This window comes from Saccostrea echinata, unplaced genomic scaffold, assembly GCF_033153115.1.
Source record: "Saccostrea echinata isolate AGI-Se365-2 ecotype Australia unplaced genomic scaffold, CSIRO_AGI_Sech_v1 ptg000054l, whole genome shotgun sequence".
Lineage (NCBI taxonomy): Eukaryota > Metazoa > Mollusca > Bivalvia > Ostreida > Ostreidae > Saccostrea > Saccostrea echinata.
In genome coordinates this window covers 50,731,976-50,758,130 of record NW_026889803.1, presented here as the reverse complement: position 1 = coordinate 50,758,130, position 26,155 = coordinate 50,731,976, and the positions used below count along the sequence as shown (strand labels likewise).

Here is a 26,155-nt window from a genome sequence, read left to right as displayed (position 1 = left end):
AAAGACCAATGGACCGTTCCACACAACAATAATCCCATTTTTACCAGATATTCCAACAATCTGTTGAAATTCCGATGGATACTAATTATGTTCATTTATTAGTCGACATGTTTTCATATTCCTATAATAAAAGCAGAAATAATTCAAAAAAATTCTACATGAGAAGAGGACATTTTCTTTTGCCTTCAAGTCGACTTTCAGATATATCGACGAGGTTTTATCAATTAACAATGGTTACTTCGATTCATATGTCTACTGACTAAAGATGATAAGGACAACCAACAACTAAACTCTAGGACAAAAGAGATGACTTCAGCTTTCCATCTTCATACAATTTAGTTATTAATTGGTCCTTATCGTCTATAGTCAGTAAACCAAACAAATATGAAACAGATATACTTTGTTTGGTTTCAATGGAACTGGTCGCCATTTTGAAGAAGGGACACTCTCGATCATGAAGCGAATGCCCAACACTATCTGCCAATTAGAAATAAAGTCCGATACTTTAAAGATTTATTTTATCAAATGGTTTACATGTGCGAATTTTGAAAGGATAAAAGATTCCATTTCTAAATTTATAATTAATCTCCTAAAAAACTATTTCTGGCACGCGAGAGACAAAAACACCAAATTATTCTGATAAAATGATACTACGCGTTACTTTGCAGAAGAAATCATCTTAAATTAATGCGATTTTTAAGTGCTGTCGAAGGTATGCTAGCTGAAGTTATCATTCTATCATGTTTAAAACAGTATTATAATGGACCTAGAAATTGTACAAAATCTTTTCATTTTCCTAATAAAGGATTCGCTCACCATTCATTAGTGGTAAACTAACAACTATACTCTATAATAAACGTGATGACTTCAACTTTTCCATCACTATCTTCCATTATTTATGTAGCAACATACCATTATATACTTGCATATTTTTATTATGTCTCGTAGTAGATTTGACATGCAAGAGCATATTAATTTCTAAACCGCGGCAATCTAGTTGAAGGATATCAACATCTCTTTTAAAGTCAACAGTTTGAAATTTCTATGGTCGATACAATGACCTCTTTTTCAAATACAACCTGTCGTTAGATCGAATATTGACTGAGTTATAATACAAATTGTAAGGCCATTATTTTCACACTGAATTGTCTATAGATTTATCCAATCAAGACAAGGGCTCACGATGGGTGTGACGCCAAAGGAGATGCTTACTCCTCCATGGCACCTGATCCCATCTGTGAGGTCTTTATGGGTACTTGTTTGTTCTGCTCTCAATTTAAAAAGTTTAAAAGATTAATTTTTGATGATATTACTGAACGTTAAAATATCACTATACAGCGTCTATATTTAACATCTTTAAAAAAAACTTAGCTTATTCTTTATTAGATAAAAAAAAAACGTGCATAAAGATGACAAACAATTAACATTTTTCTATGCAAAATAAATAGCTAATACTGTACATGAATTACATGTATATCGTTTGGAAAGAAAATAAAGACTGAAACTTAGGATACCATCTACCATGGATACAATCTCTAACTAGACTTGGTTACTCTCTCACTCACGTGTGCATGAGAGTGAAATGAACAGTTATGGGTAGAGATTGCCAAAGGTAATTGACAGACGCTGTAAAAAATTTCTCCCCAGTAAAAATATTAACCCCCTCCCAAATTTTCAAGTTACACCGGCAAAACAATTTGTATGGGCTTATCGTTATGAAGTGCATCCAGATAAGGAAATATAGTGGGGCATTCTGGAAAAACAGAAATGGATTTCCTTTTATCATTTTATAAACAAGTCAAACTTTCAAACTACAATAAAGATGGCCCTGATAAGAAAATACCTTCCTGGGATATTCATTACAGTTCTTTTTCAAGGTAGGTTATCATTCTTTAGAGAATAGTTTTTATTTTTTTTCTAAATATACCAAAAAAATTAATTTACATGTTTTTTTTATGAAACAGAATTATATTTTCTGAATTAAATACAGGTATGATTAATTCCATTGGAGGAAAACAAATTAAATGCCAGAGAGCGTTAAATTACAGAACAGAAGGGACAAAAATGGCGTGTCGCTCTGAGGAAGTTATATATGTGAAGAAACAATCTATAACGTCACAAATATTTTCTCTTACCGAGTCGGAAAAATCATGTGCCTTCAATTTGGGTAAAGGGGCATGTACCCAGTTCTTACCACTTAATGATTCTATAAGTAATAATACGCCTTTTATCGCTGGAATCAGCTGTAACCTAAAGAGTACATGAGATTTGAACAAAGATTTACTTTACAAAACGTTTGACTTATTCCCTATTAGTTGCTACAAAGAGACCACACATAACTGGACCAAGGATTCCTTATTCACCAGTTTTACATATCTATGCATACCAAGTAAGAACCTTAAAAAGTCAGTGAACTTTAGAAATAAACAATAAGATGTGTGGGTTTTTTTACGGAAAAAGGGGAAAACTGTATTAAAAATTAATCAAATATTATTGCAATTGTTTGCATCGTCATATAATTTAAAAAAAAAAGTTGTATTCCTCAGAGAACCGTTTATTCCACCTCTCTGATCTCATGATCCATGAACGGATTTATACTGGTATTCGGCCGAAAAATAATACCTGTACAATTTCAGTCTATATATTCTTTTTATGTTTAATATTCTAGCTCAATTAACAAAATATAAAGCACTTGTAACATTAAAATTTAAAATCTAAACACATGTCCCAGAGAAAGGGGAGATCCAACCCAAATAACACCCCTTGTATTTTCTGTACCAACGATGAATTCTAATGAGGGAAAATTTCAGCTACACCATGCTGTGAAAATGTTTCAAAAAGTTTATTCTATACGTTTAAAATAAATCATAAATTAAAAAAATATGCTTTCTTTTTCCATCCGCTTTTTTTTTTTTTTTTTTTTTTTTTTTTTTTTTTTTTTTTTGAATATGCTGAATTTTTAAAAATAAGTTTCCGTAGTTGTCATTATTTCTGCATTAGTTATGGAATAGAAACAGAAAAAGAGGCATATAATGATGTCTACGGAATGTCGTATGTAAGTTTATTCCGTACTAGATAATTGATTCTTTTTAACAACTTATTTCTTTTTACAAGTTTCTTTTTTATTTTTGGTTTAATTTTTGAGGCACCCTTGATTACTATTAATATTTTGTTGCTGTTTAAGTTTAAGTTTCCTCCTTCTCGACGCCACTACCACTTGTACACAACAATTTTTACATCACTTCTTAAAAGGGTCGTTACTTTTATCTAAAGGAAACGTTTTGAATATTGGTTTCTGTAATAAATGATTCCTATTGTCGGAATAAATTGGTATTGTCAGATACAAATTTTTACCTGCCGGACATAGAAATGTAGCCGATGTAAAGTCGAAAAATTAATTCCGTAGAAAAATGACCGGGGTCATTTTTGACGTTGAAAAATTACCCCCAGCCGTAGCAAAATGTCATTTTTTGTAGAAAAAGAACGCTAGAGATCATTTATCTACATGTCTGCAACTCATAAAAAATTGACCCTGATTGAAAAATGACCCCCATCCAAACAAAGTGTTACAAAGTTTAAAAGAGGTCTTTATTGACAAGGTTTGGGTTTCAACGTTGAATTCTCTTGCAATTTTATGACGAACGCAAATAAAATGTGATATAACAGTATTATATGTGTTTAGATCTATAATACATTTGGATATTTTACTAGAAAAAGACATTAATAGCAAACTAACAACAAAATTTATTATAAACGTGATTTCAAATTTTCTATCGTCAACTTCCCTTATTTTTTTGTAGCAGTATACCATCATTACCTGCATATGTCTCACATTTGATTCGATACGCTAAAGCATATTCTACGTACGAACAATATCTAAATCGAGGCAAGATATTGATAAATAAGTTGATGATACAGGGATTCAATAATCTCGTTTAAAGTCAAAATTTCACAAATTCTATGATTGATAAAATGACCTTATTTGCAAATACAATCTATCATTAAGTCTTATGTTGACTGATGTTTCGGTTGTTGAAATCCCTGTAACATCAACTTATCTGTCAGTGGCCTGCATCGGTTTAAAAATTGCTCGTACTCGGAGCATGCCTCGATGATGATGATAAGATGTAAATAAGATGATGTCATAGGGCTTTCAACAGTCTCAATCAAAGTCAGCATTTTGTAAAGTCCTGAGTCATTTCAATTACCTTCTTAGCAAATACACTTATTTTCTTCTTTTTTTTATTTTTAAGGTTTTATATTTTGATATTTTTTATAATCTTAACAACTTTAACTTTACAATTATAGTCCTTGAAGTATATAACTGTTATAAATACGGAACATAATGTAATAGTAATAGTACGGTGCCGTTGGAGCCTAGGAAAAATATATAATTTTTTGGACGAATGTGATATATGTTCTGACAAATGAATACTAGTAATTCTGAAAACGTTGTTCTTCGTTTGGACGAACAAGATATTTGTGTTGACAAATAAGTTCTTCTTTCGGACAAATTAAATACACCCACCTCCACAAAAAATAGATCAAATTATTTTGATAGGCATTGTTAGGACGAACAAGATATTTCACTGTCAAGGGCTGATCTATTTGTGGTTGTTAGTAATTGCACATGGGGAAATGAGCCATTATTTTTTGTGGTTTCGGTAGAATAATTCCTTTTGAAAATAGGTTTATATCATCTCTTAATTATTGTTATAAATGCATTTCATTTTTTAATCAATTTTAATCAGATGTTAATTTATGATTTTACAATTTTTTTTACAAGAAGTGCTCCCAAGCATGGTAGTGTTTAATGTATAAAAGCAACTCGACACGATCGCAATTTACCGGAAAATAAATACAGTACTTCAAAAATTAGAGAGAAAAATGGTACTAAATTTTGTTTTGAATTTGCTACTGGTGCGAATGGCAAAGCAATGTTTTTGATACCTCACATTTATTGTGATGTTCATCATCGCGCTGCAAAAAACATCGGCATCAAAACTTGATATATACTCAGGGTTTTATGATCAGCACATGGAACCTTTGCGGTCGATTTGATGTTTTGCATTAATATATTACCATTTAATGTTAAATATGAATCTCCGTCGCTTTTTTTTAGCAGAACTCATCACCGGTCCATTTATTTTTTCATTTTTCCCATAATGTAGATTTTTGGTTGTCTTTGTTGAGCTTGCGATTTGTGTTCATGATTTTGAACATTTTATGACATTTTGAATTACACCCATATATAACCACTTGTCATATCATCATTTATCGGAAGTTCATAATTTCTTTACAGTGTAATCTATTGTTCCTTGTTTAAAAATATTTTTTAAGATTAATATCACTATCGATATATTTGTTATTTTCTTCAACATTGAGTAATACTCGGGGGAAAGTCCACATTAACTGTATTTAATTCTTAAACCAAATGCAAGTTTAATTTCATGCTAACTTTTATCGGACAAATTTAAACAACAAAAACAAAAAAGACAAAAATAATTGTCATCAGAGAATAACATTTTAGCATCTTTTTGATTATTTCAACATTTGTAATTATTTTTTTAAGCAAACATTATTTTTCTTTAAAATTGCATTCTTTGACTTTCAGCAGCACTTTTGAGCAATTGCTTTCCGGGATCATTAAATTGCATTAAGTTGAATAGTTTTCGATTTGAGCTTTCTTAATACAATGGATACGAAGATCTATAATCTGAGATAAAGATGAAAAGAGTTTTTTTTTTTGAAAAAAAAAAGTTACTTTGAGTTTTAAGCTATAATACATCACCGGTGCTTGTGGACTGGACCCCCAACCCCCTCCGGATCCAAGAATACTTTCATGCCTTCTTTCATGAATTATTCTTCTAGCACATATTTACATTGTATTCCTTATGAAAAATCCAAAAAATAACGTAGAATAATCGTTTTATAAAAAGATCATACCCGCAGTAGTATGAAATAGAGAAGGTTTGTTTACATTGGACCTCTCTTGGATATCAGGCCTAAAATATCATTTACCTACTTCTAGTCACCAAAATGTGTCATCATATCTTGTTTCGATAGAAATTTTTGTCTTTAATCGTGCTATTTAATTGTCCATACATTCCGCAATAATCCTACGATTCATTGTCAAACGTGAAAATTGCTACAGAATTTGGAAATGTTAAAGTAGGTACGAAAACGACACCTAGCTGGTACTCTCGAGTTCCAGGGAAATCAAGGGAAAAGCCTGAGGTGTACGAAATAAATCTGCTGCAACAAAATTAAATTCTTATGAATTTATTTTAGCTTCGAAAGTCGAAAGGTTTGTCATATGTTTAACATTGTAAGCAATAGAGGTCAACCAGAAACATTCTACTCATCATTTTTTTCTTTATATTTATTCATATTTTATCGTTGATAAGTCTAACATTTTTGTTGACCAAGAGCTTGCAAGTCTTTATAGGTAGAATTGTAAAGAATAAATTACTCCAAAATATTTTCTGTTGTTTCAGTGAAGTTACGGTGGAATTACACGGTTTTTTTCAACAATTTTTCAATGTGTATTTTTTTTTTTACTTCATAAAAAAATTAAAAGAAAAGATATAAACACATGTGGATTAATTAAATTGAAAAATTAACAAATTTCAATAATAAAACTGACAGTAACTTAGTATTGAATTATTCAAATTGATCCTTTTTGATCAAAAAATACTAAGTAGTATGAATAGAAGTTATTTTATCACTGAACGTAGATCTTTAAAAATGAGCTTTGTAATTGAATTTTATATGAACAATATTGTTGGGAGATAGTCACTGATTATGTTGCAAGCCTTTGTTATAGATGTATTCCTGTATTTGTAAATCATACACTGTCTGCATGTACCTACATCTTGGTTAAAGCGAAAAGTAATAATAAGATCAAATTTATTAAATCTTACAAGAGATTTTTAGAACAGATAATTTAATTCTTTAATTTTTCAAAAGAAACTTCAACACTTTGTAAAATACTGACACGCAAGCTAGATCAAATTCATAGCTAATTTGTTGCATATTTTCTAAGAAATAAAGATTGTTGTATTTTAAAATAATTTAATTTTGTTTGTATTCTAGCCTCTGATTGGTTAATATCCAAAAAGGAACACAAATTATTTCTGTATAACCTGGTTTGGTATGGGGACACACCCCCTTGACAACCAGCTGAATCATCTGTTTCCATACAATCCTCTCATTTCCAGTCCTCGGGATTCATGGAAAATTCCAGATTTAATAAATGTACCTTTAATTTCAAACGATAAATTCGATCTTACCACATGTAACCAAACAACATGGCTACTAGGCCTATGTATCAGTTTTTATCTCCCCTTGATTCCCATCACTTCCGTTACTTCCGTTACTACGGTTGTATTATTGAGCGGCAAATTTGAACTAATAAAAAGTAACGAAATTTTACACCCATAGTTATTTAATGATTTTAAAATTAAATTATAAGGAATGACTCTAATCCTTGGCCAAATTATTCGAGTATAACCTGGTTTGGGTCAGTTTACGCTGTTTTATAATCCGCGATTATTCGAGTATAACCTGGTTTGGGTCAGTTTACGCTGTTTTATAATCCGCTTCGCGGATTATAAAGCGTAAACTGACCCAAACCAGGTTATACTCGAATAATTTGGCCAAGAATTAGAGTCATTCCTAAAATTATAATAATAAGAAATTATGCATGTCGTACCTTAATATAAGGACGGTTATCCAGAATTCCATTTCACAAGAAGATACTTTCTGACTGTTGCATTGAAATGTAGATTGGTTTGAACTGAAGAGAAACGTCATTGATTGAGAAATTTCCATGTCAGAACAAGGATCCATGGTATCATCTGCAGAAAATATATATCGTTCCATAGTATATTCTCATTAAAAAGAATCATCCCTTTGTGATTATTACTAATTTTTTTTAATAGCTAGAAAATATTCTTTGTGTGCATGTCATTAAAAATTTACCTATCTTTATCACACATGGCATACAGTAGTAGTCAATCCTTATGTATCGTGTTCTTTGAAAGTAGACAGATCTATTGCAGGTGGGAGCAGATTCTATCCAAGATGCTCGTTTCTTAGAAGATGACTCCCCATTACATCCATCATAAGAGTTGCAATGGTTTACGTTGTACAAAAGAAAGCAATTGATTTCATCGTAATTGCAACAAGGCAATTCATATCTTATCTTCTCTTGTGGACATTTCGATAGTTTTGGCTTGGATATTGCATGAACTTTACTCACCGCAATTTTCGTGTCCGTTTGGCAGGAGAGATCAAGGGAGGTGTTTCATTTAAAAACTCCATACCATGCACTTATGGAATTCAATGATTGACAATATCTATGTAGTCTTTGGAGATCAGGTCTCCAACAATCTGTTGAAATTCCCATGGGTACCAATTTCGCCCCCTTATTAGCAGACCTATTGTGTATTCATATGAAGCAAAATTAATTCAGAAACTTCTACACGAGAAGAAGAAAACACTTGCTCTGGCCTTCAACACGACATTTATATACATATATCGACAACGTATTATCAATTAACAATAGTTACTTCCATTCATACGTCGACTCGATATATCCCAGTGAGCTTGAAATAAAAGATGACACAGAATCTGACATATCTATTTCATATTTGGATATTTTACTAGAAAAAGACATTAATGGTAACCTAACAACAAAGCTTTATGATAAACATGATGATTTCAATTTTTCAATCCTCAACTTCCCTTACTTATAATTTAATTTTAAAATCATTAAATAACTATGGGTGTAAAATTTCGTTACTTTTTATTAGTTCAAATTTGCCGCTCAATAATACAACCGTGGTAACAGAAGTAACGGAAGTGTTGGGAATCAAGGGGAGATAAAAACTGATACATAGGCCTAGTAGCCATGTTGTTTGGTTACATGTGGTAAGATCGAATTTATCGTTTGAAATTAAAGGTACATTTATTAAATCTGGAATTTTCCATGAATCCCGAGGACTGGAAATGAGAGGATTGTATGGAAACAGATGATTCAGCTGGTTGTCAAGGGGGTGTGTCCCCATACCAAACCAGGTTATACAGAAATAATTTGTGTTCCTTTTTGGATATTAACCAATCAGAGGCTAGAATACAAACAAAATTAAATTATATTGCAATATACCCTTATCACCTGCATATGGGTTTTTGTCTCCCAGTTGATTCGATACGCAAGAGTATTGCTCTATGTATGAACAATTTCTATAACGTTTTGCTATATAGATAAGGGAAGTTGATGATAAAAATTTGAAATTTATGATAAGCTTTGTTGTTAGTTTGTCGTCATTGTCTTTCTCTAGTAAAATATCCAAATATATAAAATATGTAGAAGATGTATATATCTAAATATCCAAATATCTTACCACATGTAACCAAACAACATGGCTACTAGGCCTATGTATCAGTTTTTATCTCCCCTTGATTCCCATCACTTCCGTTACTTCCGTTACTACGAATGTATTATTGAGCGGCAAATTTGAACTAATAAAAAGGAACGAAATTTTACACCCATAGTTATTTAATGATTTTAAAATTAAATGATAAGGAATGTGTTTTTGAAACACTGATGCCCCTGTATGACAGCTCAAGGTCAAAATTATTTTTTTTTTTCAAATGTAGGTAAAACTCCAAGACAATTGTTCAAAAATGTTGATATTCTTAGAACGGTCTTGTCACAAGGAATTAATATGGCCCAGGTCAGCGTTTTTAAAAATGTAAAATTTTTAAAAATCATACTCTAAAGTCAATATCAATGAAAAAAAATAATGATATAAAAGGAAAGTCTTGTCTCAAGGAATGCATAAGTGAAATATGAAAGCCAATAGCAGAAACCATTCAAAAGTTATAGTAAGGTTAAACTTTTTTTCAAATATAGGTCAAACTCGAAGGTCAAGGTCAAGAATGTTGATACCCAAAGAAAGGTCTTGACACAAGGAATACAAATGTGAAATGTGAAAGCCCTTACACCTTAAAAGGACCAATGGACCGTTCCACACAATTATCCCATTTTGACCAGATATTCCATTAATACAATAAACAATGGTTACTTCGATTAATATGTCGAATTGATATTTCCCAGTGAACTCGAAATAAGTCTACCACATACGGAAGCGTAAATGTCTCTAAACTTGTTGTGTTATATTTTTGTACTGGTACATTGTCTTACTTTTTATTGTCTTATCAACATATGATCTGTTATGACTCCTTATTTTCGTTTATATTTTGCATTGTATCTGGCTATTTTCGCATAATTTAAAGCGTCTTTACTGTATAATGGATTTTATTGCTAAAAGTTATATCGACTTAAAAAATATTGATTTGAAAAATATTGATTTAAGCATGAGAATTAAAGATATCAATGTAATTAGTTCGAAACACAACAATAAAAAATATATGCATAATAGTTGAATTGATATAAATATGCTAGTATTTCTGGGGGAAATTTTGAAAATATTGTTTTTAACTAACTTCGAGGGCGCGGGAATTCTAATTGACGCCACATGCACGATGTGCCACGTCTAAAGTGTCAAATATTTGTTGTATGATTATAGAGAAAAATGTATTAAAATTGAATTCAATGAAAATATTACGGAAGCTGGTTGGTGCCAGGTAGAAAAAATATTTTATCTGGCGGCCGCCAAATAAAAAACTGGCGGCCGCCAAATAATAATTTAGCGGCCGCCAGATAAGTTTCTGGCGGCCGCCAGTTATTTATGTGGCGGCCGCCAGATAAAATATTTTTCTACCTGGCACCTACCGGCTTCCGTAAATATATATATGAAAGTATAATAATAATTTAATAAAAATATATCAAATAAAATTTAACTATCAGCACATCTGATCTAACTTCTAATTATTTAGAATTATGTAAAATAATTTGTGCTTCATTGCAGCCAATCTGCATAGGCTTAGTCACAATTGAGGAAAAGAGTGGGATTTAGCCAAATAAATATATAAAAGAAAACAGAGATTTTATTTTCGAACTGCGAGTATTCATCTTTATTTTCTGGACAAGTTAGTGGATCTATATTATACTCAGGTAAAAAAAAAAAAGCGGAAGGAGGGGCACAAGGATACTCCTGCCTTTCCCCCTCTTCAAAAAAATGGTGATGGGGACAGTAGTTCCCTATGACCATGCCTATGATTAACTGCTGGGTCTCTCCATTCCCCTTTCTCAAAACAATTTTGAATCTATATCAGTCTATAATTGTAAACGATAGCAAATACATGATACGGGTGCTTTCACTGAATCCCAAATGAAACTTTAATTATTTATTTTATCAAATTGTTTACATGTGTGAAACTTTAAAGGAAAAAAGTTTCAATTTCTAGAATAATAATTAATCTCTAAGAAAAGGCTATTTCTGTCACTCTAGAGACCAAAATTATCCAATTATCTTGATAAAATGATACTACGCGTTACTTTGGGGAAGAAATCATCTTAAATTAATACGATTTTTAAGTGTTGTCGAAGTTATGCTAGCCGAAGTAATCATTAATCATTCTATCATGTTTAAAACAGTATTATAATGGACCTAGAAATTGTACAAAATCTTTTCATTTTCCTAATAGAAGATTCACTCGTCATTTATTATTGGTAAACTAGCAACAATTAATACTTTATGATAAACGTAATGACTTCAACTTTTCCATCACCATCTTCCATTATATATGTAGCAATATACCATTATATACTTGCATATGTTGATTATGTTTCCTAGTAGAATCGATATGCAAGAGCATATTAATTTCTAAACCGCGGCACTCTAGTTGAAGGATATCAACATCTCTTTTAAAGTCAACATTTTGAAATTTCTATGGTCGATACAATGACCTCTTTTGCAAAAACAACATGTCGTTAGATCGAATGTTGGCTGACGTTTTAATACAATTTGTAAGGCCATTATTTTCACACTGAATTGTCTATGGATTCCTCGGTTTATCTAATCAAGACAAAGAGCTGGATATGACGCAAAAGGAGATGCTTACTCCTCCATGGCACCTGATCCTATCTCTGGGGTCTTTATGGGTCCTTGTTTGTTTTGCCTCAATTTGAAAAGTTTAAAAAGATTTTTTTGATGATATTACTGTTTGTTAAAATTTCATTATACAGCATCTATACATAGTAAGATGATATCAAGAAAGAAAATAAAGCAATATAAACTATTATACTTTATCCTACAATAAAACAAGGACGATTGGAATTTTTTATACTAGGAGCTGTGAGCCTTGACTATCCTTCTAGAAACTTGTTTGATACAACCTCTTACTAGACTTGGTTAATCTCTCACTCACATGTGTAGTAGAGTGAAATGAACAGCTATGGGTAGAGATTGTCAAAGGTAATTGACAGACGGTGTAACGAATTTTTCCTAAGTAAAAAGAATTGACCCCTCCCAAGTTTTCAAGTTACTCCGGCAAACTAATTTGTTTGGGCTTATCATTATAAAGTGTTGTAATTCAAGCAAATCTGATTAGTAAAGGAAGTATGCAAATGGAAGCAGTGCTTTATAATGTAAGGCATGAAATAACTGTCCTAAGTTGTATCAATTACATTGTTTCTGTTGGTTATAACGCAAAGTTTTGTTCTGGGCTTTCTGGTTTAGGTTTATTTTGTGAAAATCACAAATATTAACATTATAAAGGCGCTATCACTCGCGTAAACATTTCTAATTTAATTATTTCTATTTCTATGCCCGTTAAACACTTGTTTGAATATCAATAATAATCTTCCGCCATCAAAATTAAGATACTTTTCAATTATTCTTGATAAGGAAATATCATGTCCTCATTCTGGAAAAACAGAAATGGATTTCCCTTTGTCATTTTATAAACTAGTCAAACTTTCAAACCACGATAAAGATGGCTGTTACAAGAAAGTACCTTCCTTGGATATTAATTACATTTCTTTTTCCGGGTAGGTTATAATTTTTTAGAGAAAAGTTTGTTGTTTGTTTGTTTTTCTAAATATATCAAAAAATTAATTTACATGTTTTTTATGTAACTGATTTATATTCTCTGAACTAACTACAGGTATGATTAATTCCATCGGGGATAAACAAATTAAATGCCAGAGAGCGTTAGATTACATAACAGAAAAGACAAAAATGGCGTGTCTTTCTGAGGAAGTTATCTATGTGAAGAAACAAGCTATAACGTCACATATATCTTCTCTTGCTGGGTCGGAAAAATCATGTGCTTTCAATTTGGTAAAAGGTGCATATACCCAGTTCCTACCACTTAACGATTCTATAAGTAATAGTACGCCTTTTATCGCTGGAATCAGCTGTAACCTAAAGAGTACATGTGATTTGAATAAAGATTTACTTTATAAAACTTTTGACCTATTCCATATCAGTTGCAACGAAGAGACCACATATAACTGGACCAAGGATTCTATATTCACCAGTTTTACCTATCTATGTATACCAAGTAAGAATTTTAAACCAGTGAACTTTAGAAATAAACAATAAGTTGTATGGCTTTTTTATTAGAAAAAAAGGGGAAATGTATTGAACATTAATCAAATATTAATGTAATTGTTTGCATTATTACATATAAAAAAAACTTGCTTTCCTCAGAGAACCGTTTATTCGACTTCTCTGGAAATAATTGGAAAACTACGAAGACATTCAGAGACGTTCATTTGGTTACCAATAGTTTCTATGGAAACTTTACATGTGAAGTTTATGGGACCATACACCTTTTATCTTTACTGGAGGTGTCAGGAGCAAGTTTAAATCTTTACGGGGACGATGAAAAACTTTACAGTAAGATGACATTTTTCTTCTAATGATCAATGTCCACCTATAATACCGATCCTGATTAAATTTTACATCCTCTTTATTAGCAATGTGCATATTATCTATCAAAATAAGTTTATATTTATTATTTTAAAAAATTAACTTTTACAATACAACAATACAAATAATTCGAAAACGAGAGACAGCTTAGGTTTTACCTTTCAGATAATGATAACAGGAATGTATATGGTACCGACATCACTTACAGCGGGTTGAATGCCAATCACACCAATCACACTCGATACATTTTCAAAATATATACAGAATGGAAAGGAAGAGTTTGGATACATCTTAAAGGTATTTAATATGGGATATATTATGTGAATATAAATTATTGCTAAGGAATACAGGTTGTCACGTCATAGCAACCATAGAGATATTATCTACATTTATTTTGCATCAACAAGGTTTCATTGTTTTTCTAGGACACTTGATCATTAACTGCAGTAAGATATCAGAACTTCACACATTGACGACTGTTGATACAGACAAAAATCTTACTAAAATTAATACAAGTACGAACATCGTACACTCAAAAGGTAGGACTGTTTTCAGAACCAGCGCCAGTCTGAGAATGTTCCTTGTTCATATATTGTTTTTCATAGTCATCAAAATACGTCAAAATTATATGAACGAGCGCAATTTTACTTCAATAAATTAAAAGAAGATGTAATGATTGAAACAATTTTAAAACCTCTTGTTTATGTGATTTAAAAAGAAAACGATTTTTAGCCTGATGCTTTGAACGTGCTTTTCAGGTCTAAAATACTTTATAACTTTCAATATGAATATACATGTATGTAGATTTAAAATCCCAAACCAGGCTGTTTCTTCTTCTTCTTCTGATTGGTGTTGTGGTAGCCTTAACTTTGATGGCCGGAGTCCATATATTACAGAGAAGGTACTTACAGAGTTATTCTTTATAAGGAAATGGAATATGAAAATCAACCTCAAAAGTTAATTGAAACAATACAAATTATGAGAATAGCAAACACGGACCTCTAAAATCATCAGAGATGGGATCAGGTGACATGGAGGAAACTATGATATGTATAATTTTCGGAAAATTCCCAACCCTCCTTTTTGGAGTTTGGGGTCCTTCACTGTTAAGATATTTTCAAGATAATACAAAGCTTAGAATTCTTACATTTTACACTGTCGCTAAATTATCTTTTGAAAGATAACTTTGATGTTCTGTTGATGTGTAATAAGGTTAAGGAATTTTGATTTCATCCGTAAAGCCAATTGCGTGTCGCAAAACAATGTTTTGCTACATAAATAAGGGAAGTTGACGATAGAAAAGTTGAAGTCATCATAAAATTCTTTTGTTAGTTTGCCTTAATGTCTTTTTATAGTAAAATACCCGAATATGAAAAATATGTATTACCGGTATATCCAAATATCCAAGCATAAACAAGATGTGTTTGTGAAACACTGATACAAGCTCAAGACCAAGGTTAAAGTTTTACAAATGTAGGTCAAACTCTTAGGTCAAGGTTGAGAGTTAAGAAATGTTGATGCCCAAAGAAAGGTTTTGTCACAAGGAATATACATTTGAAATATAATAGTCCTAGTACCAGCTATTAAGAAAATATGGATCAGATTAATTTTTTCATAAAGTAGGTCAATGTCAATGTCAAAAAAATAATGGTACCAAAGGAGAGATCTTGTCTAAAAGAATGTACAAGTGAAATATGAAAGACCTAGCAGCAACCATTCAAAAGATATAGGCAAAGCTAAGATGCTTTTTTTTCAAATGTAGGCCAAACTCCAAGGTAAGATCAACAGGTCAAATATGTCGGTTTTAAACGAAAGGTCTTGTCACAAGGAATACACTTGTGAAATATAAAAGCCCGTGTTCCAACCAAATGTAAAGAACAAGGATAATGTTTTTGCAGACAAACAGATTAATAGACAAAGAGACAAACGAACGGACAGACCAAAAATTACGAGGGCATAAAAATATATAAAATATCCAAATATATCCAACAGTTAATGTACGGATTTCTTTGATATCCCAATCATTACAAAGGGCTCAGAGTCGTGGCGCAGTGGTTAGAGCGTTTGCTCTATAGTCATGGCGTAAGGCATTGGGCCCTTCGTCGCGGGTTCGAATCCCACTGCGGGATGTAGAGACTGGTCATTCGGATGAGACCGTATAAGCCGAGGTCCCGTGTCGCAGTGGGTGCTGGCACGAAAAAAATCCCTCGCATTGCTCAACGAGCGTAAGTGCCAAGTACAAGTCTAAATTTGCAGCCCTCCACCAGCACGTAATGGTGTCTCAATATGAGTGAAAAATTCTTCAAGGGACAGTAGAACAAACAAGCAAACACACCAACAAAGAGATCTCTGTGGATAGACCGGTGGACAGGAGGTACTTGCTCCTCAATCGCATCTGATCTTACATCTGTTTTCAGAAGTCCGTGTCTGTCCGACTCACTCTTTATGTTGTTTAATTTGATTCTTCAGCATGATTATTGTTTGTTATCTTTACATTTCATAAATGTTCTGGTATAACATAACTGTTTACAACAGGGTCCTGTCCTGTCCCACCACAGATTAATAAGTATACGGTAACCAAAGGAGATCGATGATTTATGCATTTATAGCCCTGTAAAACATCTACTAGTAATTTAAATAAATATGTACATAGGCCAAAGGGACTTAAAAGGACCAATGGACCGTTCCACACAATTGACCAGATATTCCATTAATCTGTTGAAATTCCGATGGACACTACTTATGTTCTTTTATTAGTCGACCTGTTTTCATATTCATATAATGCAGAAATAATTTTAAAAAACATCTACAATAACATAAGAAGAAGACACCTACAGATACATGGACGAGGTTTTATCAGTTAACAATGGTTACTTCGATTCATATGTCGAATTGATATTTCCCAGCAAACTCGAAATAAAAGTCTGCCACATCTGTTTCACATCTGGATGTTTTACTGACTATAGATAATAAGGACAACCAACAGCTAAATTCTATGACAAACAAGAAGACTTCACCTCTTCCATCTTCTTGCAATTTAGTATTCAATTGATCCTTATCGTCTTATAGTCAGTACAACATCCAAATATAAAACATAGCTTTTTGTTTCAATGGAACTGGTCTCCATTTTGAAGAAGGAACACTCCCGATCACAAACCGCACGTCCAACACTATCTGCCAATTAGAAATAAAGTCAGATACTTTAAACATTTATATATTTTATCAATTGGTTCACATGTGTGAACCTTTAAAGGATAAAAGTTTCAATTTATATACATGTATTTATAATTAATCACCTAAAAAGGCTATTTCTGGCACTCGAGAGACAAAAAACATCCAATTATCTTGATAAAATGATACTACGCGAAGAAATTAATACGATTTTTAAGTGTTGTCGAAGCTTTGCTAGCCGAAGTAATCAACGGTCGAAGTTCAGGAAAACCTCAAATGAATTCTATCATGTTTAAAACAGTATAGTAATGGACCTAGAAATTGTACAAAATCTTTTCATTTTCCTAATAAAGGATTCACTCACCATTTATCAATGGTAAACTAACAATTATACTTTATAATAAACGTGATGACTTCAATTTTTCCATCACTATCTTCCATTATTTATGTAGCAATATATACCATTATACTTGTATATGTTAATTATGTTTCCCAGTAGATTTGATATGACAATAGCTATCAATTTCTATACCAAGGCACTCTAGTTAAAGGATATCAACATCTCTTTTAAAGTCAACAGTTTGAAATTTCTACTTTCGATAGATTGACCTTTTGCAAATATAACCTGTCGTTAGATCGAATGTTGACTGACGTTTTAATACAAATTGTAAGGTCATTATTTTCACACTGATTTGTCTGGATTACTCAGTTTATCTAATCAAGACAAGGGTTCACGATAGATGTGACAAAAAAAGGAGATGCTTACTCCTCCATGGCACCTGATCTCATCTTAGGAGTCTTCAATCTGAAAAGTTTAAAAAGATTTTTTTACGATATTACTGTTCGCTAAAATTTCATTATTATATACAGCGTCTATACATAACGTCTTTAAAAACCTAAGCTTATTCTTTATTAGATTCAAAGAACATTCACAAAAATGACAAACAATTCATATTTTGCTGTGAAAATGAATACCTAAGGCCAACTTTAAAATAATGTTTGTTTGCCCTCTCCCGACTACGGATGAAAAAATTAAGTTGGTAGGTAGGTGAGAATTTTTTTTTCAAACAAAATTTCAAAATCAATTTCCAAAATCTATTTTCCGGAATGCTTAAAAATAAAAGAAATGCTTCATGGAGGTTAAAGAAAAGTTTTGAGTCGGGCCATTTTTAGCCAGTCGGTCGGGAGAGGGCAAACAAACATTTTTTCTAAAGATGGCCTAATATTGCAGTTGCCATAGTATGACGATATCAGGAAAGAAAAATAAAGCGATATAAAGTCTAATACTTTACCCTACAATAAGCAAGAATGATTGGAAAATTTTATATTAAGAGCTGTGAGCCTACTCAGTTTAGAAACTTGTTTTACGGTTGGTATATTACTATTTCCCAAAAAACTTATAGATTGTTTAGTTTGAATTCATCCAATAAAAATAAATACAAAATTCTCTGCTGCAAGAATGTGTTTCAATAAATTTGTTTCATTATTCAAAGACAATATTTCTTTTCTATTATCTTCACATTGTGCCCACATTCTGAGAATTAATCTAAAGTTCAAAAATATTGCCAATTTCTGCAGATCCTCTGGGATATTTTTGCCTGCACTCAATTTTGTATTATATTTTTAGCTCAGATACGCCATATATACATTTAACTTTGTTTAATAGTTTATAATAACAATAAATTTCGGAGACTTGTTTTGACGGCGGCGTGTCTTGGGAAAAATATTTACTAGGTCGATTGCAGCATTTCAGATATAAACACACTTCCGAAGAGTTTTAATATTGAAGAAAAATACATAAATGCAAAAAATATCGAATATACCGGATATGCAAATTGCAATCATTTGCGATCTTTCTGAAAAGCTATTTGTAATATATCCTGAATTAGCTAGGAACGATAGTTTTAGATTATAGAGTCCTGTGCGTTTTGACATCAGTTATGTTTTCCTACACGATTTATTGTTATAGTTTGAATACTTTCAAACTGCTACTCCTTCTATAGTTTAAGTCCGATTTCATTAAAATTTGATACACAAGTAGAATACATAACTCTGCGTTGTTTTGTTTTTTCGACGGACAGTGTTGCAATGGTTGCTAAATATAAGAATATCTGTAAATTGCATTGAAAACTCTATTCTTCGTACAGATTTGGTCGGATTTCAATGGGATTGGTACATAAGAAGAGAACACTGTGTTACATTATCTAATGTATCGATACGTTAATTCACGTACTAACAACCAAAGAAAGACATTTTATTGTTTATATTTATGTCTGTATAAAAAAAAATGTTAAAAATAAAATCAAATGCGTTAAATATTGTAATATAGATGTGCATGCCATTGTATGCATAATTGATGGAAGAGCCGTTGCTCAAGAAATCTTTGCATGTGACTTGCTTAGTTGCGTTTACTGTCTGATAAACGGCAATTGTTTTCATAAGAAATAAAGGAAATAATATTCAGTGGATGTAAATATAATAACATGGCGTTTTTATGTAAAATACATGATGCACTTATAATCATAAACAGCTGCAATCATTGAATGTTCATATGTGATTTATTTCTTTATAGAAAAGACAAACAGAAACTTTACGAGTTATCTATACCAACCGACAGAATTTCAATAAACTTCACTGAACATGTCTCTGAGACATCAGTAGACAGAGCTACAGAGGAAGGAAATATCTACTCCGAAATATCCTCTTCAAGGGGACATTTACTGTGTTTTGGAAATGGCACGCAAGATATTAACTGATATTATTGACATTGAAATTAAGCATGCTTAAATGCATTTGAAAATTTAACAAAACTTCAATCGGATCAACAGTGTTGATAGGGATTAGATTGGGAGATTAGATTGAGAGAAATAGTTTTAAATGCAATTGTATGACAACACTTGTACAAAGTATTATTTCTCCTTTGTGTGAAAGATTATCCTTCCTTTCAATTTTTTTTTTAAGTTATGTCCATTAGATATTTTTGTATTGCATATTTGAATAGCACTTTGGTTTTCTAGATTCCATTGCTTAACAGTTTCTAGATTCCATTGCTTGGCAGTTGTTTTCATACGCTTAACCTAAAAGGCATTTATCTTTCATTTATAAACTAATCAATTTTAGCAATTAGCAACAAGAAATCTAAAAATACATTCATGGGCCTAACTGTATATACTTTATATAGCTTACAATAAACGTCTCTGGCAAATAATGCTGAAAGAAAATTAGCAGCATTTTCTGCTTTTGTATACTGTATATACATGTATACCTCAACTTAGAATTAAAATATGTTTCTGATTAATAATGCTAAAATAAAAACTCCTTCCAAGACCAAAGGGCATGAATTTCACAATTTGGAAAAAGTATCCTTGCTCATCATAACCATGCTCTTATTTTGTCTGCTAAATATCCGGAAGCAGATAAAATTTTCAAAGAATCAATGCATTTTTTCCTAAATGATCAAAGAGCCCCATCCTAACTCCAGAACCCTTTTTTCCGGGGGGGGGGGCAATAAATTTCATAAATTTGGAAGACGTACCCTTCCGCATTATAAACATGCATCAAGTTTGTCTGCTTAATTCTCAGGGGCAGAGAAGATTTTCAAAGAATAAATACATTTTTACTATATGATCAATGGAGCCTCGCCATAACACCAAAACCCCAGATCCAGGGGCCATGAATTTCATAATTTTGGAAGAGACACCCTTACATATCATAACTGTGTACTTAGTTTGTCTGCTGAATATACGTGTGGGGGGGATGTTTAAAGAAATTCATGCATTTTCACCATTGTCACCAGTCGCCCGCGTGGTGCAGTGGTTAGTTTTTTGTTTGTTTGTTGTTTAACGTCCCTCTCGAGAATTTTTCACTTATATGGAGACGCCACCACTTGCCGTAGGAGAGCTGCAAATTTTGACCTATGCTCGGCACTTACGGCCATTGAGCAGTGAGAGATCTTTTTCGTGCCAGCACCTACTGCGACACGGGACCTCGGTTTATGCGGTCTCATCCGAAGGACCGGCCTCCACGTCCCACAGTGGGATTCGAACCCGCGACGTAAGGATCAACTCCTTACTCTGCGACTCTAGAGCAGACGCTCTATATTATTGCATATTTAGTAATAACATACAAATGCTTTAATTAAATCAGGTAAATTATATTAGTAAACAATTTTAACATTTATATCACGTATCAGATCGGAAAAAAAGATTAGATTAATAAACTTGATTTTATTGAAATATACATTTAAGACAATCCATGTGCTAAATTTGTCGATTTTAATCAATGATGTGCATTGAAGTGGTAAATTTTTTCATCTAAATGAAACGTTTCATAAATGGTCTTATCTAAAGAACGCCAACGTCGACTGTTACATAATGACCACGCCCATTTCGAAGCAATATATGTTGCATTGTTTTAAAACACCCCACTCTGGGACTAGCGACGTGAGTTTTGCTGAAATAGGGATTTTATGAAGTTAAGAGAGAGAGAGAGAAAAACTACTTCTCACTTCTGTGAAACTCATGCACATTTATAGCAACGAATTTGTAGTTATTACCACACGTGTATTGATCGAACACGTGTTTACCCGGTGTTTATGTAAAGTGTCAATCTGATTGGCTATCGTATTTAATATCGGCCACAGGAGCGGCCAATCTATTTGTGGTTGTGTTAGAAAGTGCATATTGGATGAGGAGTTATTTTTTTATTGTTTCGGAAGATTGATTCCTTAAAAATGAAAATAATGTAAGTTATACATAAAATAATTTTAATAACACTTTATACTAAGTCTTCATTTTGTTACTTCTTTTATATCTTTCCTGTCATGCTTCGATATATTTATTAATATTTATGATTTTATAAAAAGGGTTAAAAGTTGAAAGTGTGTAAGATATGAACATCAATCGTTATAGTTTTCCGGATATTAAAATGAAAAATATATGCTAATTCAAAAAAAAAAAAAAAAAAAAAATCGCATGTACATGTAGAACTAGTAGATTTTGTTTTTAACAGCTAATTTGTTTTAAGAGCTTTCAAACGTCACAACTTTTATTCTTGGTCTTGCCATCTTATCCTTATCTTTTGTTCTGTTGTTTTCTTTTGAGGGTCTTTTTGTAATTCTGGTTTGAAACAAATGATATGGATTTAGCATTCTATATATATTGCAAACAAAAAAGCAATATTTTTTAATAATTAGTACATCTAGTTATAAAGAAATACAAATTATACGAGTATCTAGCAAGAATAGTTTTAGTATTTGATCTCAAACAAGATCAATGAGAGTAACTAATTTCTTAGGGATACTGAGAATTCTTTTAAACCAGAGAAATGTTCTTTAGATATCATACTATATCTTTTTGGTTTGAGTCATATTGAAAAATAATATTTCACTGGACTATTTTCCAAAACAACTTAACAAGGAGCTAAATTCATACGAAAGACACAATAAAGTTTAGTAGTATGTGTGGCCTTGTGGTTTTCGTGTTTGGGGTTTCTGCTTCATGTCCTCAAAATTTCAGATATATATATATATATATATATATATATATATATATATATATATATATATATATATATATATATATATATATATATATATAGGACTCCAAAGTGCGATGGGACTCCAAAGCCCGATGGTCACGTCAAAGTCCGATGGTCTGCGCCAAATTTAACCCGATGGTTCACACGCCAATGTCCCATGGCACAGAAAAAAATAGTATTGTTTATGACGTCATAGTACTTCTGTGCCAAATTGCAATGTCGCGCCACGCCAAGGTAAAACGGTTTAAAATAAATGAATTTTAAGTATTTAAACGCCAAAGTTATATGATTCACTTAAAAACACAAAGAATATATTGTACCACTGGCCATAATTTTTTAAGTGGTTGCGAGGCTAACCCTTATTTCTTGGATGGGTGCGAGGCTAACTCTTATCTCTCTGATGGGTGCGAGGCTAACCCTAACTCTCTGATGGGTGCGAGGCTAACCCTAATCTTTCGGATGGGTGAGAGGCTGACCTTAATCTCTTGGATGTGTGCGAGGCTAACCTTAATCGGTCAAAAAGTTTGTAACATATTCTGGATGGGAGAGAAACTAGCCCTAATCAGTCAAACCTCTTTTGGGGTGCGAGACTAAAACTATTCAATCGAATAGTGTACAAGGATTAACCCTTAATGTCTTGGGTGGGTGCAACCCATCACTAAACCTTATCCGCCAAGTGGTGTGCAAGGACTAATCCTAATAACTCAGGTGAGTTCAAACATTAAGTAAAATCAGTCAAATTGTATTTGATGACTCATCCTAAATTATGGGTTTTGAATTACGGACTATGGCGTCGAGGATTGACGTCGGAATATTGTGACGTCATAAACGTTAATTGTTTCTCGGCACCATCGGACTTTGGCGTGTCAGACCATCGCACTTTAGCGCACGTGTATCATAGGAAAGTCAAAAAACTTGATTTCGATGCCGATGGAATTCTCGCGGCGCTGTCCTACACGACACGGTCATTGAGAATGGAAGTGAGATACAGTTATTTGGACATTAGTTTTATTAGACTTGCCTAGATAGCCGAGCGCTCTAGCGCGCTGTTCCTGTACTGCTAGGAGACAGATTCCGTAGGTCGAGAGTTCAACCCTGGGCTGGGGCGGAAGTGGGTATCCTTATAAAAGTGAATTTCTTTGTGCTTTCTGTATTAATATTTCTTCACTTAGGGCAGTTATGTTAGTTTAAGAGTTGTAAAATGTGCTTTATATATATATATATAAGGGAGGGTGTGTGTGTGTGTGTGTGTAAGACTCCAAAGTATATATATTATTTCATTTTATGATAGTTATTGATTATTTAAATAATTATTTTTATCACTTTAGCTAGTTAAATCGTATCATTTTTTCCCCACAGGTACACAGTTTCATGTAGATTTATATAATAGTACCGCACTGTTTGCTTACTAGTGCATCTGAATGTTACTTTGACTGAATATAACCAAACTGCTTCTCTGACTTTCAATAAATATGGAAAGGAGGGACACAGAAAGAGAAAATATTGATAATGTGTTGACGAAATAATTGATAAAAAAAAAGATGCAGCGATAGTTCCAGAAACAGATAGTGATGTAGACCTTTCAGGAAAATAAAATCTTAAAACTGACAGAATCAAAAGAACAAACATCAGGAACACAATTCGTAATTAATATTACAGTCATTACTAATTGAAAAAAAAAAAAAAAACAAAAAAAGAACAAAAACAAAACAAAAAAAACAAGAGGCCCATGGGCCACAGCGCTCACCTGAGTAACTTAAATTTGGCCCTGCTGTTCTTCACCAGATTTCCCTCTTGTAATAAGTACTGTTGCCCCATCCTTCCCCCGGGGGTCATGATTTGAACTATTTAGAATCTACACTATACCCCAAAATGCTTCCATATAAGATTCAACTTTTCTTGAGAAGAAGATTTTTAAAGAATCGTCCTAAATATTTCAATGTAAAACTTTGATTCCCCAATGTGGTCTCATCCTATCCCCAGGAGACATAATTTTGAACAATTTAGAATCTACACTATCCCAGGATACTTCCATATAAGTTTCAGCTTATCTGGCCCAGTAGTTCTTGAGAAAAAGATTTTTAAAGAATTTTCCTAAATATTTCAATGTAAAACTTTGATTCCCCAGTGTAGTCCCACCCTATCCTGGGAGTCATAACTTGAACAATTTAGAATCTACACTACCCAAGGATACTTCCGGATGTTTCATCATTTCTGGCCCAGTGGTTCTTGAAAAGAAGATTTTTAAAGAAGTTTCCTAAATATTTCAATGTAAAACTTTGATTCCCCATTGTGGTCTCATCCTATCCCCAGGAGACATAATTTTTAACAATTTAGAATCTACACTACCCCAGGATACTTCCATATAAGTTTCATCTTTTCTGGCCCAGTGGTTCTTGTGAAGAAGATTTTCAAAGAATTTTCCTAAATATTTCAATATAAAACTATGGTCCCATCCTATCCCCGGGAGTCATGATTTGAACAATTTAGAATCTACACTACCCCAGGATACTTCCATATAAATTTCATCTTTTCTGGCCCAGTGGTTCTTGAGAAGAGGATTTTTTAAAAGATTTTTCCTGTATATTTCAATGTCAAAATTTGATTTCCCATTGATGTCCCATCCTACCCCCACTACCACAGGATACTTCCATATAAGTTTTATCTTTTCTGACCCAGTGGTTTTTGAGAAGAAGATTTTTAAAAAAAATTTCAAAATATTTCAATGTTAAACTTCGATTCCCTATTGTGGCCCAATCATACCCCCGGGGGTAATGATTTGAACAATTTAGAATCTACACTACCCCAGAATGCTTCCATATAAGTTTCAGCTTTTCTGGCCTAGTGGTTCTTGAAAAGATTTTTTAATGACCCCACCCTATTTTTGTCATATCTTTATTATCTCCCCTTATAAGGGGGCTTGGTCCTTCATTTTAAAATTTAAACTCCTCTTGACCCAAGGATGCTTTGCACCAACTTTGGTTAAAACTGGCCCAGTGGTTCTTGAGAAGAAGTTGAAAATATGAAAAGTTTACAGACCGACTGACGACAGACAACAGATGATCAGAAAAGCTCAAGCTTTCAGCTCAGGTGAGCTAAAAGTGATATGTGGTTATGTATGGAAACACTGGTTGTGAAATCCTCGTATGCATAGTTTTAAAATAATTCTTCTCGGGAATTTATGTACATTCCAAACCAGAGGAAAAGTTCACGAGAAGATCTTATAAATTATATACTAGTAAATGTATTATATAATTACATGTACAGGGTGTTTCACAATATATGTCACACATCTAAAGGCAGAAAGAAAAATTACAACAAAAGCTACATATACATTTTATATATCATTTTAATCAGAAGATATTCAAAATTATTATTTTAAGTCAAAAGTATCCAACATTCTCCATTTCATTTCTATGGAACGATTTCCTAAAATGTTATACTCCACGTGTTTTCCTTACCATTGTCCTAAATACCACAAGAGACTCGTATTCAGATTTCTGACCACTGCTTCGTACGTTTCACTGGATACTTGACAGTTTTCTTGTTTATATCTAGATTTTTAGAACCCCCAAAGTGCATATTTATTTTCTTGTTTA

At 32.5% G+C, this 26,155-nt stretch overlaps 1 protein-coding gene across 1 annotated transcript; it reads left to right on the top strand.

Moving 5' to 3' along the window:
• The first annotated feature begins 2,064 nt into the window (after nt 1–2,064).
• LOC133204989 (uncharacterized) lies at nt 2,065–14,773 on the top strand. Its single transcript, XM_061340727.1, has 6 exons — nt 2,065–2,167; nt 13,078–13,344; nt 13,626–13,814; nt 14,013–14,144; nt 14,273–14,386; nt 14,652–14,773. The coding sequence occupies exons 1-6, from the start codon at nt 2,065–2,067 to the stop codon at nt 14,771–14,773; spliced, it is 927 nt and encodes a 308-aa protein (XP_061196711.1).
• The last annotated feature ends 11,382 nt before the right edge of the window (nt 14,774–26,155 follow it).

What these genes read in the sequence shown, in the direction of transcription:
- LOC133204989 (XM_061340727.1), top strand. Translation starts at nt 2,065, where the DNA reads ATGGCGTGTCGCTCTGAGGAAGTTATATATGTGAAGAAACAATCTATA. An exon ending in GGACGATGAAAAACTTTACA is followed by an intron (nt 13,815 to 14,012) that starts GTAAGATGACAT and finishes TTTACCTTTCAG; the next exon opens with ATAATGATAACAGGAATGTA. An exon ending in GAACATCGTACACTCAAAAG is followed by an intron (nt 14,387 to 14,651) that starts GTAGGACTGTTT and finishes ACATGTATGTAG; the next exon opens with ATTTAAAATCCCAAACCAGG.